Here is a 26470-nt window from a genome sequence, read left to right as displayed (position 1 = left end):
CTTTAATCCTTTTGAATAGCTTTTGGACTAGAGAAACAAACTGGACTGGGTTTAATTATACAAGACTTGGAAGTAAAGCTTATATCCTGGGTTTCTCCTGTAGGCATGCTCACACCGGTGTCTCCCTTAACCACACTCTTTCAGGTGCTAAATATTGTGGTTTCTGTCTCTGTCTCTCCTTTTCCTTCCTTCTTAGAAGAATTGTTTTTTGTCTTGATATAAATTAAAGATTAAAAGGAATCTATATAACAAAGAACGTTTTTTGGAAGTGGTTTTTTGGAGCATGAATCCACTTGGAAAAAAATACAGGACAAGAAGGTGCTGCTAAAATCTGACACTCTAGAGCAAAGGTTCCACAAAGGTTTTTTTCTCAGGCAGGACCCATTAATACTCTTAAATATTAATGAACATATTTATCTATCAATAATTAACTCACTAGAAATCAAAGATGAGAATTTTTAAATATTGATTGATTTATTCATTTAAAAATAATAAACCCATTCATTGTATGTTACTATAAATAACATTTTTATGAAGTAACTATTTACTTAAGCAAAAATTATTGAAAAGAATGCCTTGTTCAGCATTTTTGAAAATCTTTTTAATGTCTGCCTTAACAGAAAACCATTGGATTCTCATGTCCTGCTTCTCATTTAAATTTCTGTGATAGGTAGTTTTGGTCAAAGAATACAATGAAAATCTGTCCTCAGCAAATATGTAATTGAAAGATGGGAGAAAAATCTTAAGAGCCTTTTTGGGTAATTGCGGATATTCTTTTCTACTCCACCAAATCTCAACAAGTGGTAGATTCTTGAAATTTAGTTACAATGTAGAATCGGAAATCATATCAATAAACTTCCTAAAATCTGTTACATTAAAGTCCATTTGACTCTTTTAGGATTGGAGTGGATTTTGTAACATCATGCAGTTTTCCTTTGAAATATGTTTGTTCAGTAAGTTATATAGATGAAAAATAGTAATAAAGATGTCATTTATCACTATTTAATACCCAAAAAGTCACATTTGATAAAATCTCTAACTATTGAGAAGCTTTCAAGGAATTTTCTGAATTCTAACTTTCACTTACACACTTGAAATTTTAACCTTGTCAATCTTACTGTTTTCCCTAAAGTGGCAGGCTCGCTTTATTCTTGTCAGGAAAACGTCTGCCACGTTCACAAGTCTGAATAACTGTAGTATGTCAGCCAGTCATTCCTTCAGGTAGAAATAGCATTCCATGGAAAACAAAAACCACTAGTTTGGGACACAGCTCAAACAATTGCACAAATGCTTTTCCTTGACATAGCCATGGTACTTCAGGCAGCAGCAATGTGTAATGATCATTTTTGTTTTAATAATGTGTACTTCTCAAGGGTCAAAACTTAATTTGAGTTATAATTTTAACAGAGTCATCACCGGTATTCTTAACTGAAGTTCATGGTAGTGAAGAATACAATGATTACTAGGACAGTTGGCATCACTGAGTTAATTTGTACTAAGGCATTACCTCTGCTTTTGCACCATCAGTGTGAATCATAACACAGTTAAAAAGGCAAAAAGAAAATCTTAATGACCTTAAAATAGTTTTATGGAAATAATTTTGATCTCAAGGGCCACCCCCCACCTCCCCTATCCCAAAATCATCTTTGTGGCCTCCAGGATCTGCAGACTATACTTTGAGAACTGCTGCTTTAGAGAGTCCCAAACTCTCTTCTAAGTCATATTTCAAAAGTTCATCTGTAAGAAATCTGAAAGTCAGAAGGCATTTTCCCACATAATTAATGTTAGCCTGGGAAGTTCTATTTCCCCAACTGCAGTTTTTATTGTTTTACACTTAAAGACAATGACCTGTGCATTAGAGGCATAAGAGGAACCGATAACTAGGAATATCTAATTAAGCAACAGAATCTGCAGTGGTTAGGGGTCCCATCAGTACCTGCATAGAACCAGGGTCCTCCTGTCAAACTCTCAGAATTCAATACATAACTCTTCTTCTCTGAGTTCTGAACCAGTTAAGCAATAAAGAGCCCATTCCACATGGGGTTCTAAAGATTTTGAAAGCTACATCTGTTCCTACTGTTTAGGCTTCCAATCTGTGCTTGCTTAGTTTGAAATCTTAAAGAAGTTGTACTCTGTGATGGATCCTATCTCTGAAGACACTAGTCAAAGCTGTAATCAGTACTCCCAGATTGGGACCCATGCCTGATTAAGCCAACTATAACTTCACTAACAGCCTTGGTTTTTCCAAGTAGATTTTTGGTCCCCAGACGCTAGTCCTTGAATATTTCCTTAAACTTTCCCAACTCATGCTAATATATGTGTTAAAGAATAAAGAGATTCCAAGCAACTGTTTCTAAAAACAGGCAGGAAGACAAAGCCAGAGAGGTGAATTGGGAGATGGCCGCAAAGGACCTTATAGACCATACTTTTTATTGTAGGTATTAGTAAGTCCAGAAGCAGCTTTAAGTAGGGAAAGACTGGATCAGATCATTTTTTAAGTTAATCACAGTGAAAACAGTGCTAAAACATTTTTTAAATAACTTTAATGAATTATGATTAGCATACAACAAAATACGTATACTTAAAGTGAACAATTTGATAAGTTTTCTACATGTGGATAAGCCAGTGAAATCATGACTAAATCAAGGGAGTGAATATATCTATCATAATCAAGATGATGAACATATCCTTGACTCTTAAAAGAGGCTTTCTTGTGCCTCTCTGTAATGTTTCCATCTTGATCGTCCTCTTCTCCACCCTCTACCCCTGCCCCTAGGTAGCCCCGATCTGCTTTCTGTCATGATACTTTAATTTACATTTCCTAGGACTTTATATAAATGAAATCACACTCTGTGCACTTTTTTTGTCATTCAGCGTAATTGTTTTGAGAGTTATCCATATTGTAGCATGTATAAATAATATTTCTTTTTGTTGCTGAGTAGTATTCCATTTTATGTATATACCACATTCCCCTATTGATGAATATTTCATTTGTATCTAGTTTTTGGCTTTTAAAATAAAGAAGCTATGAACATTCATGTGTAAGTCTTTATACAAAAATTTTCTTTCTTTTGGGTAAAATACTTAGGAGTTGAATGCTGGATTGTATGGTAGAAGTATATTTAACTGTTTAAGACACCACCAGATATTTTCCAAATGGTTGTGCCATTTTACATATCTACTTACAGTTCCTCCACATCCTTGCTAATAGTTGGTATGGCCAAGTTTTTAAATTTTAGCAATTTCAATAAGTGTGCAGAGTGGTTTCTCATTGTAGCTTTAATTCACATTTCCCTAAAATTCACAGTAAAAAGATGTTTTCCATTTTTTCATGTGCTTCTTTGATATCTAATATATTTCCTTGGTGAAGTATCAGTTCAAATATTCATTCTTTTTTTTTTTTCTTAAAGCAATTATATTGACATATATTCACATACAGTCCATCCTTAAGTGTACATTCAATGGCTTTTGGTATAACCACAGAGTTGTGCATTTATCACCTGATCAATATCATGACATTTTCATTACCTTTCTTTATTGGATTGCTTGATTTATTATTTTTGATTTATTATTTTGAGGATTCATTATACATTCTGGATACAAGTTCTTTATCAAATATGTGATTTGCAAATATTTTTTCATACTCTGTGGCTTGTCTTTTCATCTAAAGAACAGAATTTTAAAATTTTGATGAAGTTCCCTTTATCAGTTTGTTTTATGGTTCATGCTTTTCTTAGGTGTTTCTTATTTCTCTGAACAATGTCCTATAGCCTTCAGTGTGCATATGTTTTACATCTTTTGTCACATTATGACTAAGTATTTCATATTTTTTATGTTATTGTAAATGGTATTGTATTTCTTATTTCAGTTTCTAACAGTTTTATCTTTTTCTTTCAAATATAAATATCTTCTCTTTTTTTACTTGCCTTATTTAACTGATTAAAACTTCTAGTAGAATGCTGAATAGAAGCAAAGGATATCTTTGCCTTGTCTGTTACCTAAAGGAGAAAGCACTCAGTGTTTTACCATTAAGTATAATGTTAGCTGTAGGTTTTCTGAAGATGCCCTTACCAGATTAACTTGTCTTGTATTCCTAATTTGCTGAAAGTTTTTATCTGGAATGGATGTTGGATTCCTTCAAATGCTTTTACTGCTTCCATTAATATGATCATTTGCAATTTTCTTCTTTAGTTTTCTAATTTGGTTAATTACTTGCATACCTGGAATAAAACTCTCTTGATAATGATGTATTATCCGTTTTATATGTTGATGGATTTGATTAGCTAAAATTTTATTTAGAACTTTTGCATCTACATTCATGAGAGATAATGGTGTGTAGTTTTATTTTCTTGTGATCTGTTTTTCTTGCTTTGGAGTCAGGGTAATACTGGCCTCATTAAATTGTTTGGAAATCACTACCATTTAAACTTTCTGGAAGAGTTTATACAAAATTCATATTCATATTATTTCTGCCTTAAATATTTGGTAGAATTCACCAGTGAAGCCATCTGTACCTGGATGTTTTCTTGTGGGAAGGTTTTAAATATAAATTCAATTTTTAAAACAGGTATTGGGCTATTCAGGTTATCTCCTCCTCCTTAAGTGAGTTTTCATGATTTGTGATTTTTTTAAAATTGTGCATTGCACCTAAGTTGTTGAACTTGTTGGCCCAAAGTTGTTCATAATATTTCCTTAGTATTCTTTTAATATTGATAGGATCTGTAGTATTGTCACTCCTAGAATTGGTCATTTATGTCTTCTCTCTCTCACTTTTTTTTATCCCCAATCAGTCTGGACAGTTTTATCAATTATATTGCTCTTGTCAGAGAACTAGCATCATTTTCTCTAGAGGTTTTGTTTTGTTTTTTTTTTTCTATTTTGTTGATTTATACTCTAATCATTATAATTTTCTTTCTTCTACTTATTTTGACTTTTGTTATTCTTCTTTCCCTAGTTTCTTAGGATAGAAGCTGAGGTCATTGATTTGAGACCTTTGTTTTCTGAAACAGACTTATAGAGCTATAAATTTTCCCATACGTACTGCTTTAGCTGTTTTCTACAACTTTTGATAGGTTGCATTTTAATATTTCTTCATTTCTAAATCCTTTTCAATTTCTCTTTTCATTTTTTTTTACCCATGGGTTATTTAGTTTCCAAATGTTGGGGGACTTTTGAGGTATTTTTCTGTTACTGATTCTAATTTAATTCTATTGTGGTCAGATAATGTAATTTGTATTACTTGAATCATTTTACATTTATTAAGACTTGTTTTATGTCCCAAATGTAGTCTGTCTTGGTAAATGTTCCACATATAGTTGAAAAGAATGCATATTCCCTGGTGTTGTGGAGTGGCATGTTCTATAAATGTAAAATAGGTCAAGTAGATTGATAGTGTTGATCAAGGTTTCTATAGCCTTACTGACTTTCTGTCTACTTCTGTCAGTTATTGAGAGATGGTTATTGAAATCTCCAACTATTAGTGTGCATTTGTATATTACTCTTTCATGTACTTTGAAGCATGAACATATATGTTCCCTTTATCATTTTGAAATGACTTTCTTTGTCCCTGGTAGTATTCCTTGCTCTGAAATCTATTTTGTCTGGTATTAATAGAGCACTCCAGCTTCTTTTGATTATGCTCACATGATAAAACATTTTTCATCTTTTTATTTTTAACCTTTTTGTGTCTTTATATTTAAAGTGTGTTTTCTATAGGCAGCAGATTTTTTGGTATTTCTTTTTTTAAGTTTGTCTCCTTCATTTTAGATTGTTTTTTAATACTGTTTTCAAGTTCATTAATCTTTTCTTATATAATGTCATATATTTTCCTGCAATATCTCATCTAATCTCTTAATGACATCCATTGTATTTTTCATCTGAAACATTGCAGTTTTCATCTCTAAAAGTTCAACTTGGGTATTTTTTATATCTCCCATGCCTCTAATACTTTTCATCTTTTCTCTGGTTTTGAAATGTATGGAATACATGAATAGAGTAACTGTTTCATTATCTTTGTCTGCTGATTCTAATATCTATGTCAGTCCTGGAATGGTTCAATTATTTGATTTATCACTTCAATATGAGTCAAATTTTCCTGTTTCTTTGCATACCTTGTAACCTTTGATTGGACATAATTGTGAATTTTACCTCATTGAGTGCTGGATATTTTTGTATTCTAGAAATATTCTTGAGCTTTGTTCTGAGGTACATTCTGATCCCTTCTGGTCTTTTAATATTTGTTGGGTGGGCTGGCTCAGTCCCTACCCTAGAACTTAGTGCTGTCCACTCACGAGGCATGACCCTTCTGTGAACCCTTCCCCATACCCCAGGAGGTTTTCCAGTGGGCCACTGGGAATGGGCATCATTCCCCCCCAAGTGATAGCCAAGCACTCTTCCCTCTAATCCTTTTGCACAGTTCTTTCCTCCAGCATTAGGTTGTTTCCTTACATGCATATACTAATCAGTACTCTGCTGAATAGTTGAGAAGGATTCCCCTAAAGCATCTCTCTGTACAGCTCTTCCCTCTCCAGCACTATGTTTTGCAAACACTAGGTGCCTAGTGTTTGGACTCAGAGCCAGCTGGACTCAGCCTGGATGCTCCCTTCTCTGCCCCATAGTTTGAAAACTCTCTCAAGGTCATAAGCGTAGGGATCTCTGTCCTTTGTTATCTGATATACAGTTGTCCAGTTTCTTGAGAACCATCATCTCACATATATACTTTTTGTCCCTTTCTTGGGTATTTCAAATGGGAGGGTAAATCCATCTTGGCCAGAAGCAAAAGTCCTTCTTTTTTCAGTATAAAGATGTTAGCGTGAAGAAATTAGAAAAAAGAGGTCAGTTAGGATATATTTTTTTAATAAGCTCAGGCAGGAAATTATGACAATGATGTGGGATTGTAAAACAATGGAAGTATTCTACTGTTGTTTAAGGTCCTGAAGACAAATGGATTGTGGGGAGTTAGAGAATGGGAAACCACAATGACACATATGTATCTGGCTTTGTATAATGGTGTCATTAACTGAGTTAGGGACTGCAGTAATAGGTTAGTTTGGGAGGAAGTTTTTGATGAGCCTCTTTTGGACATGTTGAGTGTTAGGTGTCTAGGACATTTGGTTATAGAGGTCTAAAACTAAGAAGAGAGTTCAGGCCTGGAGTTAATAGATTTAGTAGTCAACAACAGACAAGTGGCTATTAGAACCATGAAGGTAAACATTGCCACCCAGGCTGAACAACAGGGAAAGTGACAACGTAATTATAACCTTATGGAACAGCAATATTTAACACCTTTAAAGAAAACTGAGTAGTAGATGTTAGGGAAGCAACAAAATAATCTTAGAAAGGTGCATGTCACTGAAACTATGAATAGGTGTACTTTCAAGAGAAAATAAAGCCAGATATTAAATGCAGCAGAAAAGTCAAATGCATGGAGGACAAAAATGTCTATTAGAATTGGTAATTAAAGGGGTTTTGATGGTCTTTTTTTTAATGTATTTTTTATTCATTTTCAAAAGATACATAGATCACACAAAATCTTACGTTAAAAGATTTTTCCATTTTGATGGTCTTTGGAGAGTGGTTTTAGGATGATGACATTTCAGCCATTTTGAGGCTATTATTCTTCTGTTTATTCATCATATTCATCAAATGATCATATCTATGTTTCATAATGCCATAATCCTAAATGCCAGATTTGGGTTTAGATCCTCTGTTATACAATCTAGGCAAGAGATCTTGTACAGAGAGAATTAAAACCATAATTTTGCCAAGCTAAAGTGAAGAAATCTATGTGTACCATGATTGTAAAAGAAAATATCAACCAAATACAATAAGTTTTGGGAAACAAACAATCATTCTAAACTATGTACAGAACTACAAGTTAGGAGTGATTAAATAAGACTTACCTCTGGATTCCTAAGTACAGTTGCACAGGTTTTACACTGGACATCCCCACAAAGGGTGCAATTCACATGAATGACATACCTAGGCTTCTGCAGTTTATAACCATATCCAACATCCCTGACTTAGCTGATTGTACTTGATGCTTGTTAAGTGACAGAGAGCATAGACACACCTTATTTTAGCACAGAAACCACCTGTACTCTAGGGGTGTATATTTGCTAACCATTGGTATAAAGATGAACTATTTATAAGAACCAAAAGTTTCTTTCTGACTTTTATGCAATCTAACACTTCACTGTAAATAGTGTATTATATGGGAGAAAAAAGTTCCTTTCTGTCATGCTGCCACCCAACTCTCTCAACCAGGGTTCTGTTAGAGAGGTAAGCCCTGCAGAAAATGATGTAAATGACTGTTCTCTCAGTTCTCTGACGAGTGATGCATTGTTGTACCACTCTAGATTCAGTGGATGGCTTACACTATTAGCATCTAATTTTTCACAGAAGCCAGTTAAAGAGAACTATTTTATGTAAATTCCATTAATGCAGTGTTTGGGATTGCATATCTGCACAGTTTCGTTAAATAAATCTCAAACTTTTGTTTTACCCAAACTCAGTTACAGAGTTCCATTCTACATGGGCCTCATCATCCAGCCCCCCAAAGATAAAATCCCCTTTGGTTATATTTCTAACTGTTGTAATTGATGATAATATAGCTTAGTATTGGGACACATTTTCAGGAAAAAAAAATTTAATATTGTAATCCTATTCCCTTTCTAGTGTCAGCTTTTAATAAGTTGGATCGTATAAATAACAGGTTGGGATATCAGAAAAAACTGTGAGGATGTATTAACTAGTGTTTTAAATTACAGTGGTAGCTATTTTAATTGTAATGGTGTTTTGAGAAATAGCAAACTGTCATTGCAATTTGGAGCTTTTATTACATACCTGATGAAACAATATAACTTGAAAGACAATAACTGTATTAAAAGATCAAAGACAAGGAAAATAGAATTGGCTTCTATTTTGCTATTATGGGAATGACCCTCAAGGCCTGGAAACAGTTATATTTATTCATCTCATTTTTCTCTCCTTTTCCTGAGAATTCTATTTTAAATGAAATTGTGAATTCTCCTAGCATCTGTATAAGTCAAACTGCTATTGGCAATGGTTTTAACTCATTCAAATTATTCTGATTTAGAACAGTCAAGAGATAATTGCTGTTTCAGTTGGACCACAGGTAATCTTAGAACCCTCACAAATTAAAAAGTCTCTTCTATGTTGAAATATAAACTATTTTTCAAGGGCAAATATTCCTTACCCCAATATTATTTGAGAACTTAACCATTTTAATAATCAACATTTTTGGCAGTTCTTTCATTTATTTTAAGAATTATAAAATCCCATGAACTGGGCTTAAAATTACTCAGTCCCCAGTGAAAACTTGGGAAGTACACAGACTGTAATTTTTAAATATTCTTTTAAACAAGGCAAAATAAGAGTCTCAGAAATAAGAGGCATGAAATGTATATTTCGGAACATGGCAGTGGTCAGTTGTGATAAGTTTAAAGCTTACTAAAAATCTTACAGTAACCCTGGAAAACAAACCAAAACAATAAATGGGGTTTTTAAAGTCATATGGAATTGTAAAGTTACAAACAGTTTTTTTTAGCTTTCACTTCCGAAGAAGAAATAAAGATCTACTGGACCTTTAGTGAAGCCTCTAAGGGCGTAATGAAATAGAATTGAATCCTAGCTATAATGGCAAAATACCTGGCAGAGTTGTCATAGCAACAAGAGGCTCAGTAACAGCTTCTCAAGGGAGAGAGATAAGGTCCTGAAAAGTGGCATGGTTTTCCGGAAAGCTTACCTGCTGTCGGGTACATGGCCTTTCATGTTCTTCTCTAGAATAGAACTTTTCTTTGAGGCTTCTGTAAATGTATCTTCAACACATTTTTAATTGTTATGTTTCAATATTATGTACACACAGAATTAAGTGATCTTTAACACTGCAAACTAAAGGTGATATTTTGTAATTATACTCTGTAAGCTTGCTAATAACCTAAATTCTCTTTCCTCATTTTGCTTCATTCCTTTGGCGCAGTAGGATTGTTATCAACCAAAAGTTTAAATGTAAGTGTATCTTAATGGGCTAAATGGATCTTTGGATGAATTGGAAAAGCATTTAATCCTGTTATTCTTTGTTGTTTCAATTTTATTCTCTATGAGCCTCTCCCCTCCTCTTTCAACAGAGAGGCCTTAATTGCATTCATTCTTCATTGTTTATATAAATGAGGTTGGTGAGCTTGATAGAGTACAGTTCCTCTTTTACAAACATCTGTGAAAGGAGTAATCTGTTTATTAAAATGGTAAACCTGTGGATTGATTTTATTGTTGTGCTCTCCAATTTAGCTGAAACTGTATATGTTAATGGCTTATGCATGTATACGTAATGGGAAATCATTATAGTCCACCAGCCACTCAGGTTTTAATTTGCCAGGATTCAAAATAATTTTAGCAGGCATTGTTGAGAGATGATGAATTGAACTTCTAACACATTGAATGGCACACATGGTTTAACTGGGATTTAATTAGTCCAAACTGTTCAGTCTGGTTTTGCAGTCCCTGAATTCTGCAATGGGTTACATTAATCAAGCCTTAGTTTGAATGAAAAACTTTAACATTTCTTACACTTAAGATCAGAAATAGTATTTTCATAAAACTTGGTTTTATGCGAAAACTCCCATTGCCAATTTTAAGATCTTAAACCTGAAATAACTGAAAATGATAGACTTTGTATGAATTAATTTCCATTTTCCATCTTACCCTGTGTTTGTTACTACAAAATATTATCAGCATCTCAAAATTTTGCATATATAGTTGTGTTCACAAAGAAGTAATGCAAAGAAATTCCATAATCTATCAAATTTTTTCTTTAAAATAGCAGTGACTGCATGTAATATGAGTAAATAACTTCAAAACCTTTAATTTTTCTGACACTGTACTAAGTCTTAGAAGGCTATTAACATGCCCAGATTCCTAAAGATAATAAGCACTAGAGCCCATTATGACTCATGACTGTCTCTTTTCAGAGCCCATGTTTTTAAATCATCATGCAATATTCAAATTGGAAATTATTTCTTGGTTAAAGCAAATTATAGGAGATTATAATTTCCAATAGACTGTTTTATTTTATTTTTTTGTAAATCTCAAGACTAACCTCTGTATGGAGGAGTTTTCATTCATTTATAAATATTCTGCTATTTAGACTATTACCACTGACTGTCTTTCTCACAAATTTGGGAGGGCTAAATGTACTTTAAACAAACATTTCTACAAATGGGTTGAAGTCCATAATGGTTTCTTTTGCTGCTCACAGATGTTGATGAGTGCACATCAAATCCCTGCACTAATGGAGATTGTGTTAACACACCTGGATCCTATTATTGTAAATGTCATGCTGGATTCCAGCGGACTCCTACCAAGCAAGCATGCATCGGTAAGGCCGTTTGCTTTCACATGTGCAAATGTTCCCTGGAAGAAAATGACCAAGGTTATTGAGGTTAAAAGTAAATTTATTAAAGTAAGACACGGAATAAAATAAGTGCTGTTACATTATTACAGAGTTAGCACTACCCTCAGAAGTGCTGCCTCTAAATGTAAACATAGTTTGATTCAATAACCTAGGCAAATGGTATCTGGCTTCACAAAATTTCAGTTTCTCATCTCTCCCTAGACCACAGCTTTCTTTCCCCAAGTAACATCAGTAGCATTGCTGTTCTCTGACTAACCAGGCCTCAGATTTACAGTGGTTTTCAACTCCTGTTTTCTTTTTGCCCCCCACACATAGTCCAACACCAAGTCATGCCTAGTCTTTGTTCAGTTTCATTGCTACACCCACCACCATCGTCCAGACTCTACTTCACTGCTGATTCATCTCAGAATCCTTTTAGCAGATGACTCTGTGTGTCTTATATTTCATTTCTTTCATGGGTAGTTGCTTGAATCAACTTTCTGCAGTAGTTTTCATCATGTTACTCTTAATCAGAAATTCTGTCGACTAGTTGCTCTGACTTTTAAGGCCTTCAACCACTATGTCAAAAACAGCTGCACCAGTAATCCCTCCTCTACGACCACTTCTCTGTTAGGCTCACTACATGTCCTATTTCATTTTTCTGCTTCTTTCCCTGTTCAGCTACTATAAGTCAGGGCTGTAAAATTGCTTACAGCTCCTTACACAGGGGAAAAAAAAAGCTGGAGAGAGATGGAAATTTTCCTGAAGAAGCAACATGAACTTGGATAGTACATATGAAAGCAATCTGGACATTTAAAATTACATTTATTATCTTAATACTTTTATCTATAAGTATTGTAAAAAGAATAATGTACAGCTACTGTTAATCTTTCCAGATATTGATGAGTGCATCCAGAATGGAGTTCTTTGTAAAAATGGCCGATGCGTGAACACAGATGGAAGTTTCCAGTGCATTTGCAATGCCGGCTTTGAATTAACTACAGATGGGAAAAATTGTGTTGGTATGGAAATTGTCTCCTTTGAAAAAGAGTTTTAAAGAATATATATTTTTATTTAGAATCATATATACTATTTCCATGAAAGCTCACACACCACATATGTGAGAGCTCTTCAGGTGACTTTGAGCTAAAATATAAATGCTTTTAGCATTAGACTATTAAAGTGAAGGGGCAGGCTTTGTTAAAAATGTTATAACAATGAATAATTTACTGCTTCTGTATAGTATATGTTTAATAATAAGTAACAGTTACTTTTTATAAGTCCAGACAACCCTTCAGTACCTACTGTGTTTCAGGTGCTGGGGTTATAACACTGACAAGATAGAAAAGGTCTTTTCCCTCTAGAGGGAGTTATAAAAATGTTTGGCATATGTGGTAATTAATCAGATCTCTAAACTGTGGTCCTGGTGAAGCCTAACAAAGCTATAGGTAGCAGTACTCCACAGAAATACTCACACAGCAATGTGCTATATGTCACCCACTAATGAAAATCTAGGTCATTTCACTTACAATGTGGTTTGTCATTCATTGCTTCAGTCTCTGTAACAAAAGAAATGCCCACCCGGTGTTCAAAACAAAACACTGTTGTTTCTATGGTTTTAATAGCAGCTAAACCCAAAATGTATTTATTCTTAAGTTCCTTGTGCTAAAAATCATTAACATTCTCCACACTGTGTGTCTCACTCAGTTGGCATTCATTCATCTTCTATAAAAATCCATGAGTATATGGCTCATATACGTAGTGGAATTTGATTGGGGATTGTCTATGGAGAAAGAAACTGCTCCCCACAAGGCCAGTGGTCTAAGTCATTCTCTCTCCTTCTTGCAGATCATGATGAATGTACAACGACCAACATGTGTCTGAATGGGATGTGCATTAATGAAGATGGCAGCTTCAAGTGCATCTGCAAACCAGGATTTGTCTTGGCTCCAAATGGACGTTACTGTACTGGTATGTTCGGCTTTGAGATAGGAAAGTTACCATGATTAAAGCATCTTCTTTAGTTGAATGAATCATGAAAGAATTACTTCAGTTTCTTTGCATGGATTTCATATTATTCACATATTCTGCCTCTTAGTAAGACCAGTGTGGGAAGTTTCCTAGAAAAACACATGTATGTGGTCTGTACAAAAATAATAATGCTACAGGAAGAATTAAGGGAATGACAGATTGGTGTCAGCAAGCCTTGGGGAAGACATGTAGAAATTTTTCTCTACTTCTTACTTGAAATGAAAAAGAGGAAGGAAAAAATCTTGAATGGTGTCATTATGTGTTTTCAGAACTAGATTTTTACTCTTGTTCATTACTGATCTAGAGTTATACCTTTTCAGTAAAACTAATCCATTGATCATTAGGAACTACTTCAATATTACCTGAAAATTTTTCATTGACTTGGTGAAGAAATAATCTGAATATTCCTATCAATTAGTTTATATATAAAGCCATTTTGAAGGCCAAGCTCTAGAAATAACTTTAGTAAGCAAGAGATTTACTTCTTCAAAATAAATGGATCTGTATTATGTTTATACTTACAGTTGGAATTTAATTGGTGGAATACATTTTTGCAGGTCTTACAGAGAAACAAGTTTGTTTTTTTTTCAATTTTTTCATTTTAGATGTTAACTCAATAATGCTTTCTGCCTCCAATTGCACTAACTTATCAGAATATCAAGTAAGACTCATAGGCATTCTCTGTAATTTCAGTGAAATTCCATTGACAGTAGAGAGAGAAAATTGAGACTGATTCTCATGTTTCTGAATAAGAATTTGCCTCTTGACTTTCCAAGAAAAGGGACTACAGGATTAAATGGAAATAAATAGCTTTGCTGGTTGAACTAATGACTGGGATGTCATCTCCGATTAGCTGACTTGGATTGAACACAGGATATGAGATTAGCTTTATATTACAGGGTGTAAGTTTATTTCAGCATTTCTTAAGAAACAAATACACATCTAAAAGGACCTAGATATTACCAGTTTCTGCTTTCTTACTAATTTAATTTTTATTAATTTTCTTATTACAGGTATTATCAGAGGGTCATGAATTTTCATGATTTGGCAGTGCTGTGTTGTGAAGGTTGTTTTCTCTCTTGCAGATGCCATTTAATCTTGGGTTACATTGGTAAACGCAGGTGGATTGAAAATTAGAAGTAGTGTCCCAAATTATTTTTTTTATTATAAACTGATCAAATTAATATCAAAACAGCATCCACCTTTGGTTAAAGTATTTATGTGAATGCAAATAAAAAGCAATTACAGAAGTTAGCTTTAGCATTTTAAAAATTTCTTTTACTTATGGAGCAGGTATAGCTCAGTGGTTGAGTGCCTGCTTTGCATGTACAAGGTCCTGGGTTCAATCCTTGGTGCCTCCTAAAAAAAAAAAGCTTTTACTTAGCTAATTTGAATTAAATATTATTTCATATTAAATGGGATTATAAAATAACCAAAAATGAAAAAGGAATTTGTGAATCATGTTGTTCTTGACAGGTAAAGCAAGGCAACTTTCTCTGTCTTTCTGAAAATGTGGTTGAAAAGGTTGCATTTAGATACAAAATTTGTCATCACATCTATGTACTCTTTCACAAGTTATAAAGTTAAAAACAAGAGGCTGATAGTCTAGTGTGGTGGCAAGAAGTAAACTCCATAATAAAGTTAAAGTTAATTTCTCCTTTGATGGCCCTGATGCCTTGTTCCCCTCCGAGCAGACATTGACGAATGCCAGACCCCAGGAATCTGCATGAACGGGCACTGCATCAACAACGAGGGGTCCTTCCGGTGCGATTGTCCTCCCGGACTCGCTGTGGGTGTTGATGGCCGAGTCTGTGTTGGTAAGTGCAGCATTCTGGAATGGTCCCAGTGTCCAAATGATCTTTGAAAAATGGACCAAGAGCCCAGATAGCTCCTGCAGAAGGCTCTGAGGAGGTGCAAGTCAAAAATGGGGGGGAAGAAAATTTTCACTTAAACCAGCATCCTTGATAATATTGGATAACTGGGTTTCTAAATACAATGTGTTTAGATTTTGTAATTAATAACAGGTAAGACACAAAAAGAAAACTGTAGTTATAATTAAATTCTTGTTTTCTTCCAAACAAAATTTAAAATGGCAATAGCTTATACCCTAGGCCTTGAATTTATATTAAAAGCTAGAAATACTTTCAAATAGTTATTCTTCATCATCATACAACCAACTGTAGAAGGAAGGGAAGAATATGAAAGAGAATATATATTTTATTCTAAGTCATTCAGAATTCCTCCTGTATACTTTTGTCAAGTACCTTACATGAAAATTAATCAGAATTACTACACATCAGTTTTAGTGGTGGAGAATTCATTCGACAATTATTCATTCACCAGTCTTTTTGTGTTTTGTGTGTGTTTGTTTTATTTAGTTTTGTTCTTTTTGGTTTTTGTGTGTGTGTGTGTTTTTTTTGTTTGTTTTTTTTTTTTTGAGATACCAGGGCCAGGGATTGAACCTGGGACCTTGTATGTGGGAAGCCAGTTCTTAACCACTGAGCCATATCGGCTACCCTTGACACATCAGTTTTAAAGAATCCAGTAATATAGAAATATCATTGGCATTTCAAAATCCAACCAGTAATTTCTTGTGATAACAATAGCATAGTGAGATATAAAAACACTTTTTTTTTCATCCTTTCCTTACCTATACTCTTTTTTTGTCTTTATTTTTTTAATGTTACATTCAAAAAATATGAGGTCCCCATACACCCCCCAACCCCCCTCACCCCACTCCTCCCCCCATAACAACAACCTCCAATGTTCTTTTATCTCTGAAGCACTTCAGTGAGACCTTTAGAGTGAATTAACCATTGTGCACCTTTGGTTTTCAGTTTTGTACAGGAAAAGTCACATATAATCATTGGTTGAAAAGTATATCTGAGAGAAATGAAATTCTTTCTTAAACATAGTGGATAATGCTTTTTAAAAACTCTACATATGAGAAAACATTTGGAGCCCAAAGGAAGAAAAAATGCCACAGATGAAAATAATCTGTTCACTCAAGTTCATCTACTCTATCCAGTGAAGGATTTATGTCAGCCTGCAAGGCTGTCAACACGTTGTTCAAGGACACTGCAAATACACCAACTAGAAGAATGTAGCTCCTTCCTGCTTAGAAAGCTAAAATATTTTCCCTTGTTTTAATACACCTAGTTGCTTTTTCCTTTATTCAAATGATTCTCCTGATACCTACACTGAGTACAAAGCCAGTCACAGAGGGAAAAAATATTTTTCTTTAAAGCAACCAATATATGAATAGTTGTCAGGTATTTAGTATTCAAACACAAAAATTCATTCTCTGATTCAAATGCAGGTTTGATGAAAGCCCTCTCCAGATTTTTGTGATTGTGATCAATTAAAATTTTTCTCATAAAAACACCATTAAACGTGTGTAAAATTATGTATTGTTTCCCATAATGTACTAGATGTGTTTTCTTCATATCTTTTTCCTTTGGTGAAGCTTTTGAAGATTGTTGATTGTTGAAGTTAGAAACAAGTCACTACTGTGATATATTTATGTTAGCACTTTAATTTTAGATTTCTTCTTTTTTTGTTTATTTGTTCAGTTTTTGTTTCCCTAGATATTGAAATGTTTTTACTTTATTTTTGGAAAATATAACAATTATTATAACTCATATGTTGAAGAATCATGACTCATAGGGTATAAAACAAAGGGCAACTTTATTTTTGTCTCTCCTGTCCTTTTAAAATATATTCAATGGGGCCAGTTTATCTAGTAAGTAAAGAAGAAAACTCAAGCCATCCATAACTTTACTAAGTATTTTTAGATAACAAAGATTCTGTGACTACTTTATGTGGCAAAATAATCTTAATTTAGAATTAGGATGCCCAGTACCACATGGTAATCTATGCTTCGAACTTGATTTTAAGTAAAAATGTCTCCTTTCCCCAAACTCAGACCTTCTCGGAGTGAAAAGATTTCTGATTCCACCAGGGTCATAACAGAGGGAGGAGAGAGTAGAATTTAGGAGAGGGGACATTCTTACATTACTGGTCCTGACATGGTTCCAAGATTCTGAGAGTCTCAGATCTTTAGAGCCAACTTCTTTCCTGGTGGGCAGTTTCACGGGTACTTCAGAGAGATGTGTCCACCCTTTGTAAGCTGTGGGCCCTGCATTTTCCTCCTGCTGGCCATGCCTCCTCAACCTCTGGTCTTTTAGCAGACAAGTTCACATAGACTCTCTCAGATGACATCTTATCACCCCTCTATGTGGTCTTCTTAGGACCTGCTCTGACCATGTCCTATGAATAGTGCATAGAACACACCCATTCTTTACCCTGTTAAACGATGTGAATTGAGGCCAGTCTCAGACTTGCCACCTCTCCTTTGTTCTACAGTAGAAAGAGGAGCCAGCCTGCCTTTGCCTTTTTTTTCTCTTTAAGTTTTGAGTTTACAGAATAGTCATGTTGCCCCACTACCAACACCTTACATTGATGTGACACATCATCATTGTATTACTGCTACCTATAGTTTTTATATTTGGTGTGTTTTTCCCACAAACAATCCTATTTAAAAACAACATATATTAGTATTATATATTTGTTACAGTTCATGAGAGAACATTCTCATATTTGTACTATTACCCACAGTCCATCATTCACCAGGGGATTTACTGTGTTATTTGGTCCCCTGCCTTGTACAGTTCATCCAGGTATATATTCAGTGACTCTCAGTTTCATCACAGAGTTGTGTTGTCATCAGCTCAGTTCACTTCAGAACATTTTCAGTACTCCAAAAGGAAAAATCCCAAAACCCTTTATGCTTCCCCATTATTGACCCTTAACATTGGTATAGTACCTTCTTTGCCATTGCTTTAAAAAAATATTACAATATATCCCAGGCAGAAGTGGGTGCAAAACTCTTCAAAAGCTCCCTGTGAAGCTCATCTCTCTTGACCTAAGGTAAGGAGGGAAGTACCCCCAAGTCACAACCAGATCTTGCCCAAAATATCTTCATTAAAAAAATCCTCTCCATCAGCACTCTTCTTGTACTTTTTATATCCTCATTGTTAGGCAGGGGTTTAAGAGTCATGGAGCCAATTTTCCTATATCCACTTCTTTAAGGATGGGGTCTAAAAATTCACCCTGGTTTTTGATATTTAGTACTATAAGATTTCAACTTAAATCTCCTTTTAAGCATTCTGTCATATAAGCTTTAGAATGCGGGCATACCTTGGGTATATTGCAGGTTTGATTCCAGACCACTGCAATAAAGCGAGTCACATGAATTTTTTGGTTTCCCAGTGCATATAAAAGTTATGTTTACAGTATACTGTGGTCTAATAAGGATACAATAGCATTATATCTAAAAAAACAGTGTACATACATTAATTTTAAAATACTTTATTGCTAAAAATACTAATCACCGTCTGAGCCTTTGGCAACTCCTGATCTTTTGCCTTGGTGTTGATGGCTGCTGAGTGATCAGGGTGGTGGTGGCTGAAGGTTGTAGTGGCTGTGGCCATTTCTTAAAATAAGACAACAATGAAATTTACTACATCCGTTGACTCTACCTTTCACAAAAGATTCCTCTGTAGCTTGCGATGCTGTTTGTTAGCATTTTACCCAGAATAGAACTTATTTCAATATTGAGTCAGTCTTCTGAAGCCCTGCTTTATCAACTAAGTTTATGTAATATTTTAAATCCTTTGCTTTCATTTCAACACTGTTCATAGCATCTTCACCAGGAGTAGAGTCCACCTCAAGAAACCACTTTCTTTGCCTATCCGTTAGAAGCAACACCTCACTCATTAAAGTTTTATCATGAGATTGCAGCAATTCAGTCATAATTTCAGACTCTACTTGTAATTCTAGTTCTCTTGCTTATTTCCACTGCTTCTGCAATTACTTCCTCCACTGAAGTCTTGAACCTCTTAAAGTCATCCATGAAAGTTGGAATCAACTTCTTCCAAACTCCTTTTAATGTTGATAATTTGACCACCTCCCATGAATCATGAATGTTCTTAATGGAATCTGGAATGGTGAATCCTTTACAGAAGGCTTTCAATTTTCTTTGCCCAGATCCATCAGAGGAATCACAATCTATGGCAATAGCCTTACAAAATGTATTTCTTAAGTAATAGGACTTGAAAGTCAAAATGACTCCTTGATCCATGAGCTACAGAATGGTTGCTGTGTTAGGAGGCAAGAAAGCAACATTCATCTGATTGTATGCCTCGATCAGAGCTCTTGGGTGACTGGGGCCATTGTCAGTGAGCAGTCATAATTTGAAAGGAATCTTTTGTTTCTGAGCAGTAGTTCTTAATAGTGAGCCTAATGTCTTGAGTAACCATGTTGTAAACAAATGTGCTGTCATCTAGCTTTTGTTGTTCCATTTCTAGAGTGCAGGCAGAGTAGATTTAGCATCATTCTTAAAGGCTCTAGAATTTTCAGAATGGTAAATGAACACTGGCTTCAACTTAAAATTATCAGCTGCATTATCCCCTAGCAAGAAAGTCAGTCTGTCCTTTGAAGCTTTGAAACCAGTCATTGACTTCTCTCTAGCTATGGAAGTCCTACATGGCATCTTCTTTCTTCAGAAGACTGTTTTGTGTACATTGAAAATCAGTTGTTTAGTTGAGTCACCTTCATCAATTAAATTAGATAGATCAGCAGGTATGCAGCTTCCACATCAGCACTTACTGCTTCACCTTGCATTTTTATATTATGGAGACAACTTCTTTCCTTAAACCTCATGAACCAACCTCTTCAAACTTTTCTTTTGCAGCTTCCTCACCTAGTTCAGCCTTCCAGAATTGAAGAGAGTTAGGACCTTGCTCTGGGTTAGGCTTGGCTTGAGGGAATGTTCAAAGAGAGAGAACATTCAACTCTTCCTTTCACCTGAACACTTAGAGGGCATTGTATGGTTACTAATTGGCATAATTTCAATATTTTTGTGTCTCAGGGAATAGGGACGCTGGAGAGGTAGAGAAGTGGGCAACTGCCGGTTGATGGAACAGTCAGAGCACACATATTTATCGATTAAGTTTGTCATTTTATTTTATTTTATTTTTTAAGATTTATTTATTTATTTAATTCTCCCCTCTCCCCCTCCCCCGGTTGTCTGTTCTCTGTGTCTATTTGCTGCGTCTTGTTTCTTTGTCCACTTCTGTTGTCGTCAGCGGCACGGAAGTGTGGGCGGCGCCATTCCTAGGCAGGCTGCTCTTTTCTTTCGCGCTGGGTGGCTCTCCTTATGGGTACACTCCTTGCGTGTGGGGCTCCCCTATGCGGGGGACATCCCTGCATGGCACCACACTCCTTGCACGCATCAGCACTGCGCATGGGCCAGCTCCACACGGGTCAAGGAGGCCCGGGGTTTGAACCGCAGACCTCCCCACTGGGCCAAGTCCGTTTCCCAAGTTTGTCATTTTATATGGATGTGGTTTGTGGCACCCTGAAACAATTACTATCGTGACATCAAAGGTCACTGATCACAGATCACCATAATAGATATAATAATAATTTAAAGTTCTAAACACTGCAAGAAATACCAAATGTGACACAGAGACATAAAGTGAGTACATGCTGTTAAAAAAAAAATGGTATCAAATGCAGGGTTTCCACAGATTTTCTTTTTTTTTTTAATTTTTTAAAAGATATTTAGATTACATAAATGTTACGTAAAGTATATAGGGGATCTGCATATGCCCTGCTCCCCACACTGCCTACTTTTACCCACATTAACAACATCCTTCATTAGTGCAGTACATTAATTTCATTCGAAGAACACATTTTGGAGCATTGCCACTAAGCAGCCACTAGTTTACGTAGTACTTTACACTCTCTCCCACACAATTCAATAGGTTATGGCAAGATATATAATGGCCTATATTTGTCATTGCAATGTCGTTCAGGACAATTCTCAAATTCTGAAAATGCCTCCATATTACACCTGCTTCCCCTTCCCTGACCTCAGAACCTCCAGTGGCCACTGCCTCCAAATCAGTGATATAAGTTCTTCCATTGCTAAAATCACAATAAATCTATAGTAGAATACCAGTAAGTCCACTCTAGTCCATAGTTCATTCCCCAAGCTGATCCACAGATTTTTAATTTGTAAGTAATGCACTGTCTATGAAGCGCAATAAAGTAAAGCACAATCAAATGAGGTATGCCTGTGTGTAAACATCTTTATGAACACTGTTTGACACTTCTGTCAGCAGAAAAATTGATTTTCCTTTATCCCAGTTCTGCAGATTACTAGCTGTGTGGCCTTGGGAAAATTATGTAATCGCCCAGTGCCTCCTTTTCTCATCCGTTATATTTGAGGATTAATTGAGTTAGACGCTTTTAACAGGTAAAGTGATTAACACAGACTTCCATTTGACTAACTGGTATTAGATGCTCCGGGGTGCAGTTCCCCCACAGATTCTTGGACCAACTAGCAAAAGCTGGCAGAGCCATCTTTCTCAAAACTCTGAAAAAACAGTTAAGGGGCCACAGTAACTGGGTGAGTGCCAAATCCAGAAACCCAGAAAACACAGCTTTAAAAATGGTAGGACTTTGAAGCACCCTGTTGTGATAAGTCTGGGCTGTGTCTTCCTCCTCTTGGGTTCAGTCTATTTCTGCCAGTCCTAATTTGTCCAGGGCTTTTGCCTGAAGCTTGAGCATTTCTCCTCCACCACTTAAAAAACTGGTACTGAAAGCTCGTGGTGCCTCTGCTGCCCGCCTGTCTTCTGGGTGTAGTGGAACAGCCTGCGCACCCACGGTGGGTTCCTGGCCTTGTTCTGAGGGAGCAGAACCTCCTGTGCACATATGTGGGAGCTTGTGTGCTGGTGCCAGTCTGCTGGGCGGCTGCCTGTAAGACTGAACTAGGAGGCCGACTTGCTGACAGGGAGGAACAGACGGGGCAGTTTAGAGCATGCCGACTAAAATAAGCCAGACACAAAAGGACAAGTACTGCTTGAGCTCAATGATAGGAAATGATTAGGATAAGCAAATTCATAAAGTCAGAAACTAGAATACAGGTTATTAGGGGCTGGGGAAGGTGTAGGAAAGGGGAGTTCATGCTTAATTGGTACAGTGTTTCTGTTTGAAGTGGTGGAAAAATTTTGGTAATGGATGGTGGTGATGGTAGCACAACATTGTGATTGTAATACCACTGAATTATAAATTTGAATGTGGTTAAAAAGGGAAATGTTATGTTGGATACATGTTACTAGAAAATTCTTTTAAAAAAACCATAGGTCTGTACAACACAAATATATGGACTAAATTTAGTATGTAATTATAATAATCTTGTTTTATTGGTTGTCACAAAAGTACCACATTAATACAAAGTGTTAAAACAGGGAAAACTGCATGTGTGAAGGAGTTCTGTGAGAACTCTTTATTCTCTGCATGATTTTACTGTAAACCTACAACTTCTCTAATTAACATAAATAATCGAAAACTAAAGCGGTTCATGGCACACAGCCGCTGCTCAGTAAGTAGCTATTATTGTTGTTGAATGAGGCTAGTGGCATCACATATTTGGTATAGTCTCAGAGTTTATGCTTAAGGAAATTTTTTAAAAGTTGATACTAAAGAAAGAATAATAATACAGTAAAACTAGCATTTTGCATCCATCCATATTTTATGAATGGCATATAGAATCTGCTACCTGAGTGAATTCTTTAAAAAAATCCAAATTAAAAAAAAAAACAAAGACAACAAAGTAATGGCAGAATTGGTGACATCCTAAACACTCTCAAAAACCATGTTAGTAATCATGAACTATGTTGTATTCAAATTCACCTTTGCACTAAGCCCTATCCTCTAGTGTAACACAGAGCTGACTCTGCCAAGCTCAGCCACAGTGGAAGGAGGAAGGGACCACACTTCTCCTTAGGCTTGCTGTGGTGAATCTCAGGGCCCTTTTCCTGAGCTGTCCCATTTAAGCATACATCCATCTCAATTAAGTACAGCCATAAATCTCATTGTTTCAGGAAGAAATACCCCAAATCATAAGAAATCATTAGATGACTCTTTGCATAGTATATAAAAGTATTTCCAACAAGTTTTAAATAATGAGAGATATTTTGAAATAGGGGTTATCTTTTTAATGGACTTACCATGTCAATATACTGCTTAAAAGTTATACTGCTTCTCTGCTTTTTGGATGGTCTGAGTTTTTAATAGTTTCACCATTCCCTGTCTCATGAAGTTACAGCTTATAAGGATTTAGAGTGTGTCAGAAGGTTATGTATACACTTTGGACATAACATGGCAGAGTGGAAAGAGCCAAAACTTTGTGGATCACATAACCTGAGTCTCACTCCCAGCTCAGGCACTGAATATCTTTAGGACTTTGAGCCTACTTATTTAAATCCCTCTGAACCTCATTTTTTCAGTATAATATGGGGATGATAATGTATAGTGTCCTCTAGCGGTGTTGGTATGCCTCGCCAATGAGATAATGTTTGTAAAGCAACTAGCACAATGCCAAGGACATGTAGTGATAACTTTTATTTTTATAGCTGGATTTATTGAGAGCTTAGGATGAATACATACTCACTAAGTAGGGTATTGTGTGTTGAAAAGAAAGGCTTCCAGACTCAGGAATTAAAGGAAGAAATTTCCCCGCCAAGCAGTATCGCCTCCAGGTAGTTTAACTTCACTGCACTTCATTGTTCAGGAGAACTTGTAACATAGAAATAATAATCAGTGTCATTTTGAGTATAGAATAGCAAGTGATTATACCTCAAAGTGCCGTTTTTAACTGCACAATAGTAGCTGGTTCAATGAAAGGCCTGTGAGAATAAATGGGATAATGGTGCTTGTGTAGCACATAATACTTCTTTGAGGGAATAAAATTGAGATGTTGATAGGCATTCCTAATTTCCCTCATTCAACAAACATTTGTTTTTTTCCCTAGCACTATTTAGAGAATAAAGATAAAAAGGAAAGTAGCAGATTCCCTCTAGGAGCTTCTAGTCTAGTGCGTCACTCAAATGAAAAGAAGCTTTCAGTTTTGCAACCTTTTTGTCTCTTAAACGCTCTCAAATCCTTGTTTCCTGTCTCCCTTTAGACACTCACATGCGCAGCACATGCTATGGTGGAATCAAGAAGGGAGTGTGTGTCCGTCCTTTCCCTGGAGCAGTGACCAAGTCTGAATGCTGCTGTGCCAATCCAGACTATGGCTTTGGAGAGCCCTGCCAGCCATGCCCTGCTAAAAACTCAGGTAGTCACCTTTGCCAGGTTCACACCTCATGAAGACCCTAAAAATATAACGTTGGATATTTAGCCAAAGAGCACATTAACTTCCTCATTAGTGTTTGACAGAAGGAAAGAAATTCAATTCTGTATAGGAGTGTGAGGCACATAAAAAGAGATCCGGCATGTATTGACCTATGATTCCTAGGCAAAGAGAGAAAACATACTGAATAGAAAAGTCTATTTGCTCATAGAATTTTGGTAGGTACAAAAGATTTTTTACATGAATACTTAGCATCAAATTCTTTGATCTGTGATGTCATTGTGAAGATAAATAGCATAAAATCTGGTAATCACTTTCAAGATTATAAATGCAGAAAGAACTTGATTGTTTAAAAAATTATCTTGGCACAGGCTGATCTCATGTTGTAAGTCTATCACTAGTTCCAGATTCGGGTTGATAAGAGGATGACTCTTCTGTATTCATGTACTCATGAAACCTGTACTATTTGTGAAGACAGAAGGGCATTAAAAATAAATGCAACCTGTATTTTTCCTTAAAGTTGGAATTGTTGGGGTATAGGAGGCAAACATAAATTACAAGTTAGTATGATTAGTGCTTTTAAAGAGACAAAAACAAAGAACTGTAAGAGCACAAAGGAGGTAGCAAATAGATGTCTGGGGAAGCTGGGAAAAGCTTCACAGACGAGCATGTTTAGTTTGGTTTTGAAAACCAAATAAGGACTTACAAGGAGGAAGGCAGGAGAAAAGCATTGCAGGCAAAAGAAATGATTTGTAATTCAGTTTAAAATTCTCAATGGATTATTCTAAACTAAACAAAATTAATAGAGCTCATCTAGAAGAATTACCGAGTATGATATTTTTAAAAAACAATGGTAACAAAAGGAGTCTTGCCCTGAAATATATTAAACTGCATTATGCATAGTATGAAAGAAGTACAGAAACTGGTACAGGACTAGATTAAAAGATCATTGAACTAATGAAATGAATCCAGAAAAAGGCTTGACTATACATGGGAATATAGGCTAAGATAAAGATAGCATTTTAAATTGGTGAGGAAAAAATGAACTATGTAATGAATATTGTTGATAGCTCTTAGAAAAAAACATGAAACTAAGTCCCTACATTTAATGTTAAAAACAAAACATTTTTATATGGAATATATTTAATTTTTTTTATTTTGTAACAGTAAAGAACTTTCAAAGCAGATGTCAGAGAATAAACAATTAAATTGGAAAAATACTTTGAGGTATCATTTCTTAATTTGTGAGGAATTCTCCGTAACAAATAAGGAAAGTTAAAATCCTCTACAGGAAAAAGTACAAAGTACACAAACAGGATTTTATAAAGTATGAATGCAAATGGTAGATTATCTCATTAAAAAACCCACTCTAAAATTAAACAAAAAAATCAAAACAATACCATTTTTGTCAGATTGGTATAGTATAGAGGATTGATTTTTCCCAGCAATAAAAAGGATGTACAAAAATGGGTACTCATGTTTCTAGTATAAGTTAACCGATATACATTTAGGGAGGGTGGGTTATCAAAAGCCTTGTAAGGGGCATAAGCTTTGATCAGTTTTACTTCCAAGAAATTAACTTGGTGATACCAGTCAACTTTATATTATTTGTTATAATTTCTTAAAGTTGGACAAACCTAATTTCCATCAGGAGGAAATTGATTGAATAAGTCTGGTACATCCATATAGCTGTGGAAAGATACTAAGCGGGACTAACATTGTCATAGAAAGATGTCCATGCTAGAACGCTCAGGATCTAAGCCTGCTCCCCACTTAGGAGTGCTAATGGCCCCGGGAAGTCACTTCACTTCTCTGTGCTCCAATTC

The 26470-nt window shown here is 35.4% G+C and overlaps 1 protein-coding gene across 1 annotated transcript in view; it reads left to right on the top strand.

Moving 5' to 3' along the window:
• Positions 1–26470, top strand: part of FBN2 (fibrillin 2) — a 266741-nt gene that overhangs the window by 134050 nt on the left and 106221 nt on the right. Inside the window, exons 12-16 of the mRNA XM_058277993.2 lie at positions 11276–11395; positions 12307–12432; positions 13259–13381; positions 15136–15258; positions 24477–24629. Coding sequence (XP_058133976.1) covers positions 11276–11395; positions 12307–12432; positions 13259–13381; positions 15136–15258; positions 24477–24629 — 645 coding nt within the window. The remainder of the gene's footprint in view (positions 1–11275; positions 11396–12306; positions 12433–13258; positions 13382–15135; positions 15259–24476; positions 24630–26470) is intronic.

This window comes from Dasypus novemcinctus, chromosome 2 (genome assembly GCF_030445035.2).
Source record: "Dasypus novemcinctus isolate mDasNov1 chromosome 2, mDasNov1.1.hap2, whole genome shotgun sequence".
In the NCBI taxonomy this organism is placed as follows: Eukaryota; Metazoa; Chordata; class Mammalia; order Cingulata; family Dasypodidae; genus Dasypus; species Dasypus novemcinctus.
The sequence above is the reverse complement of the archived record's forward strand: the minus strand, read 5'-3'. Positions and strand labels throughout refer to the sequence as shown.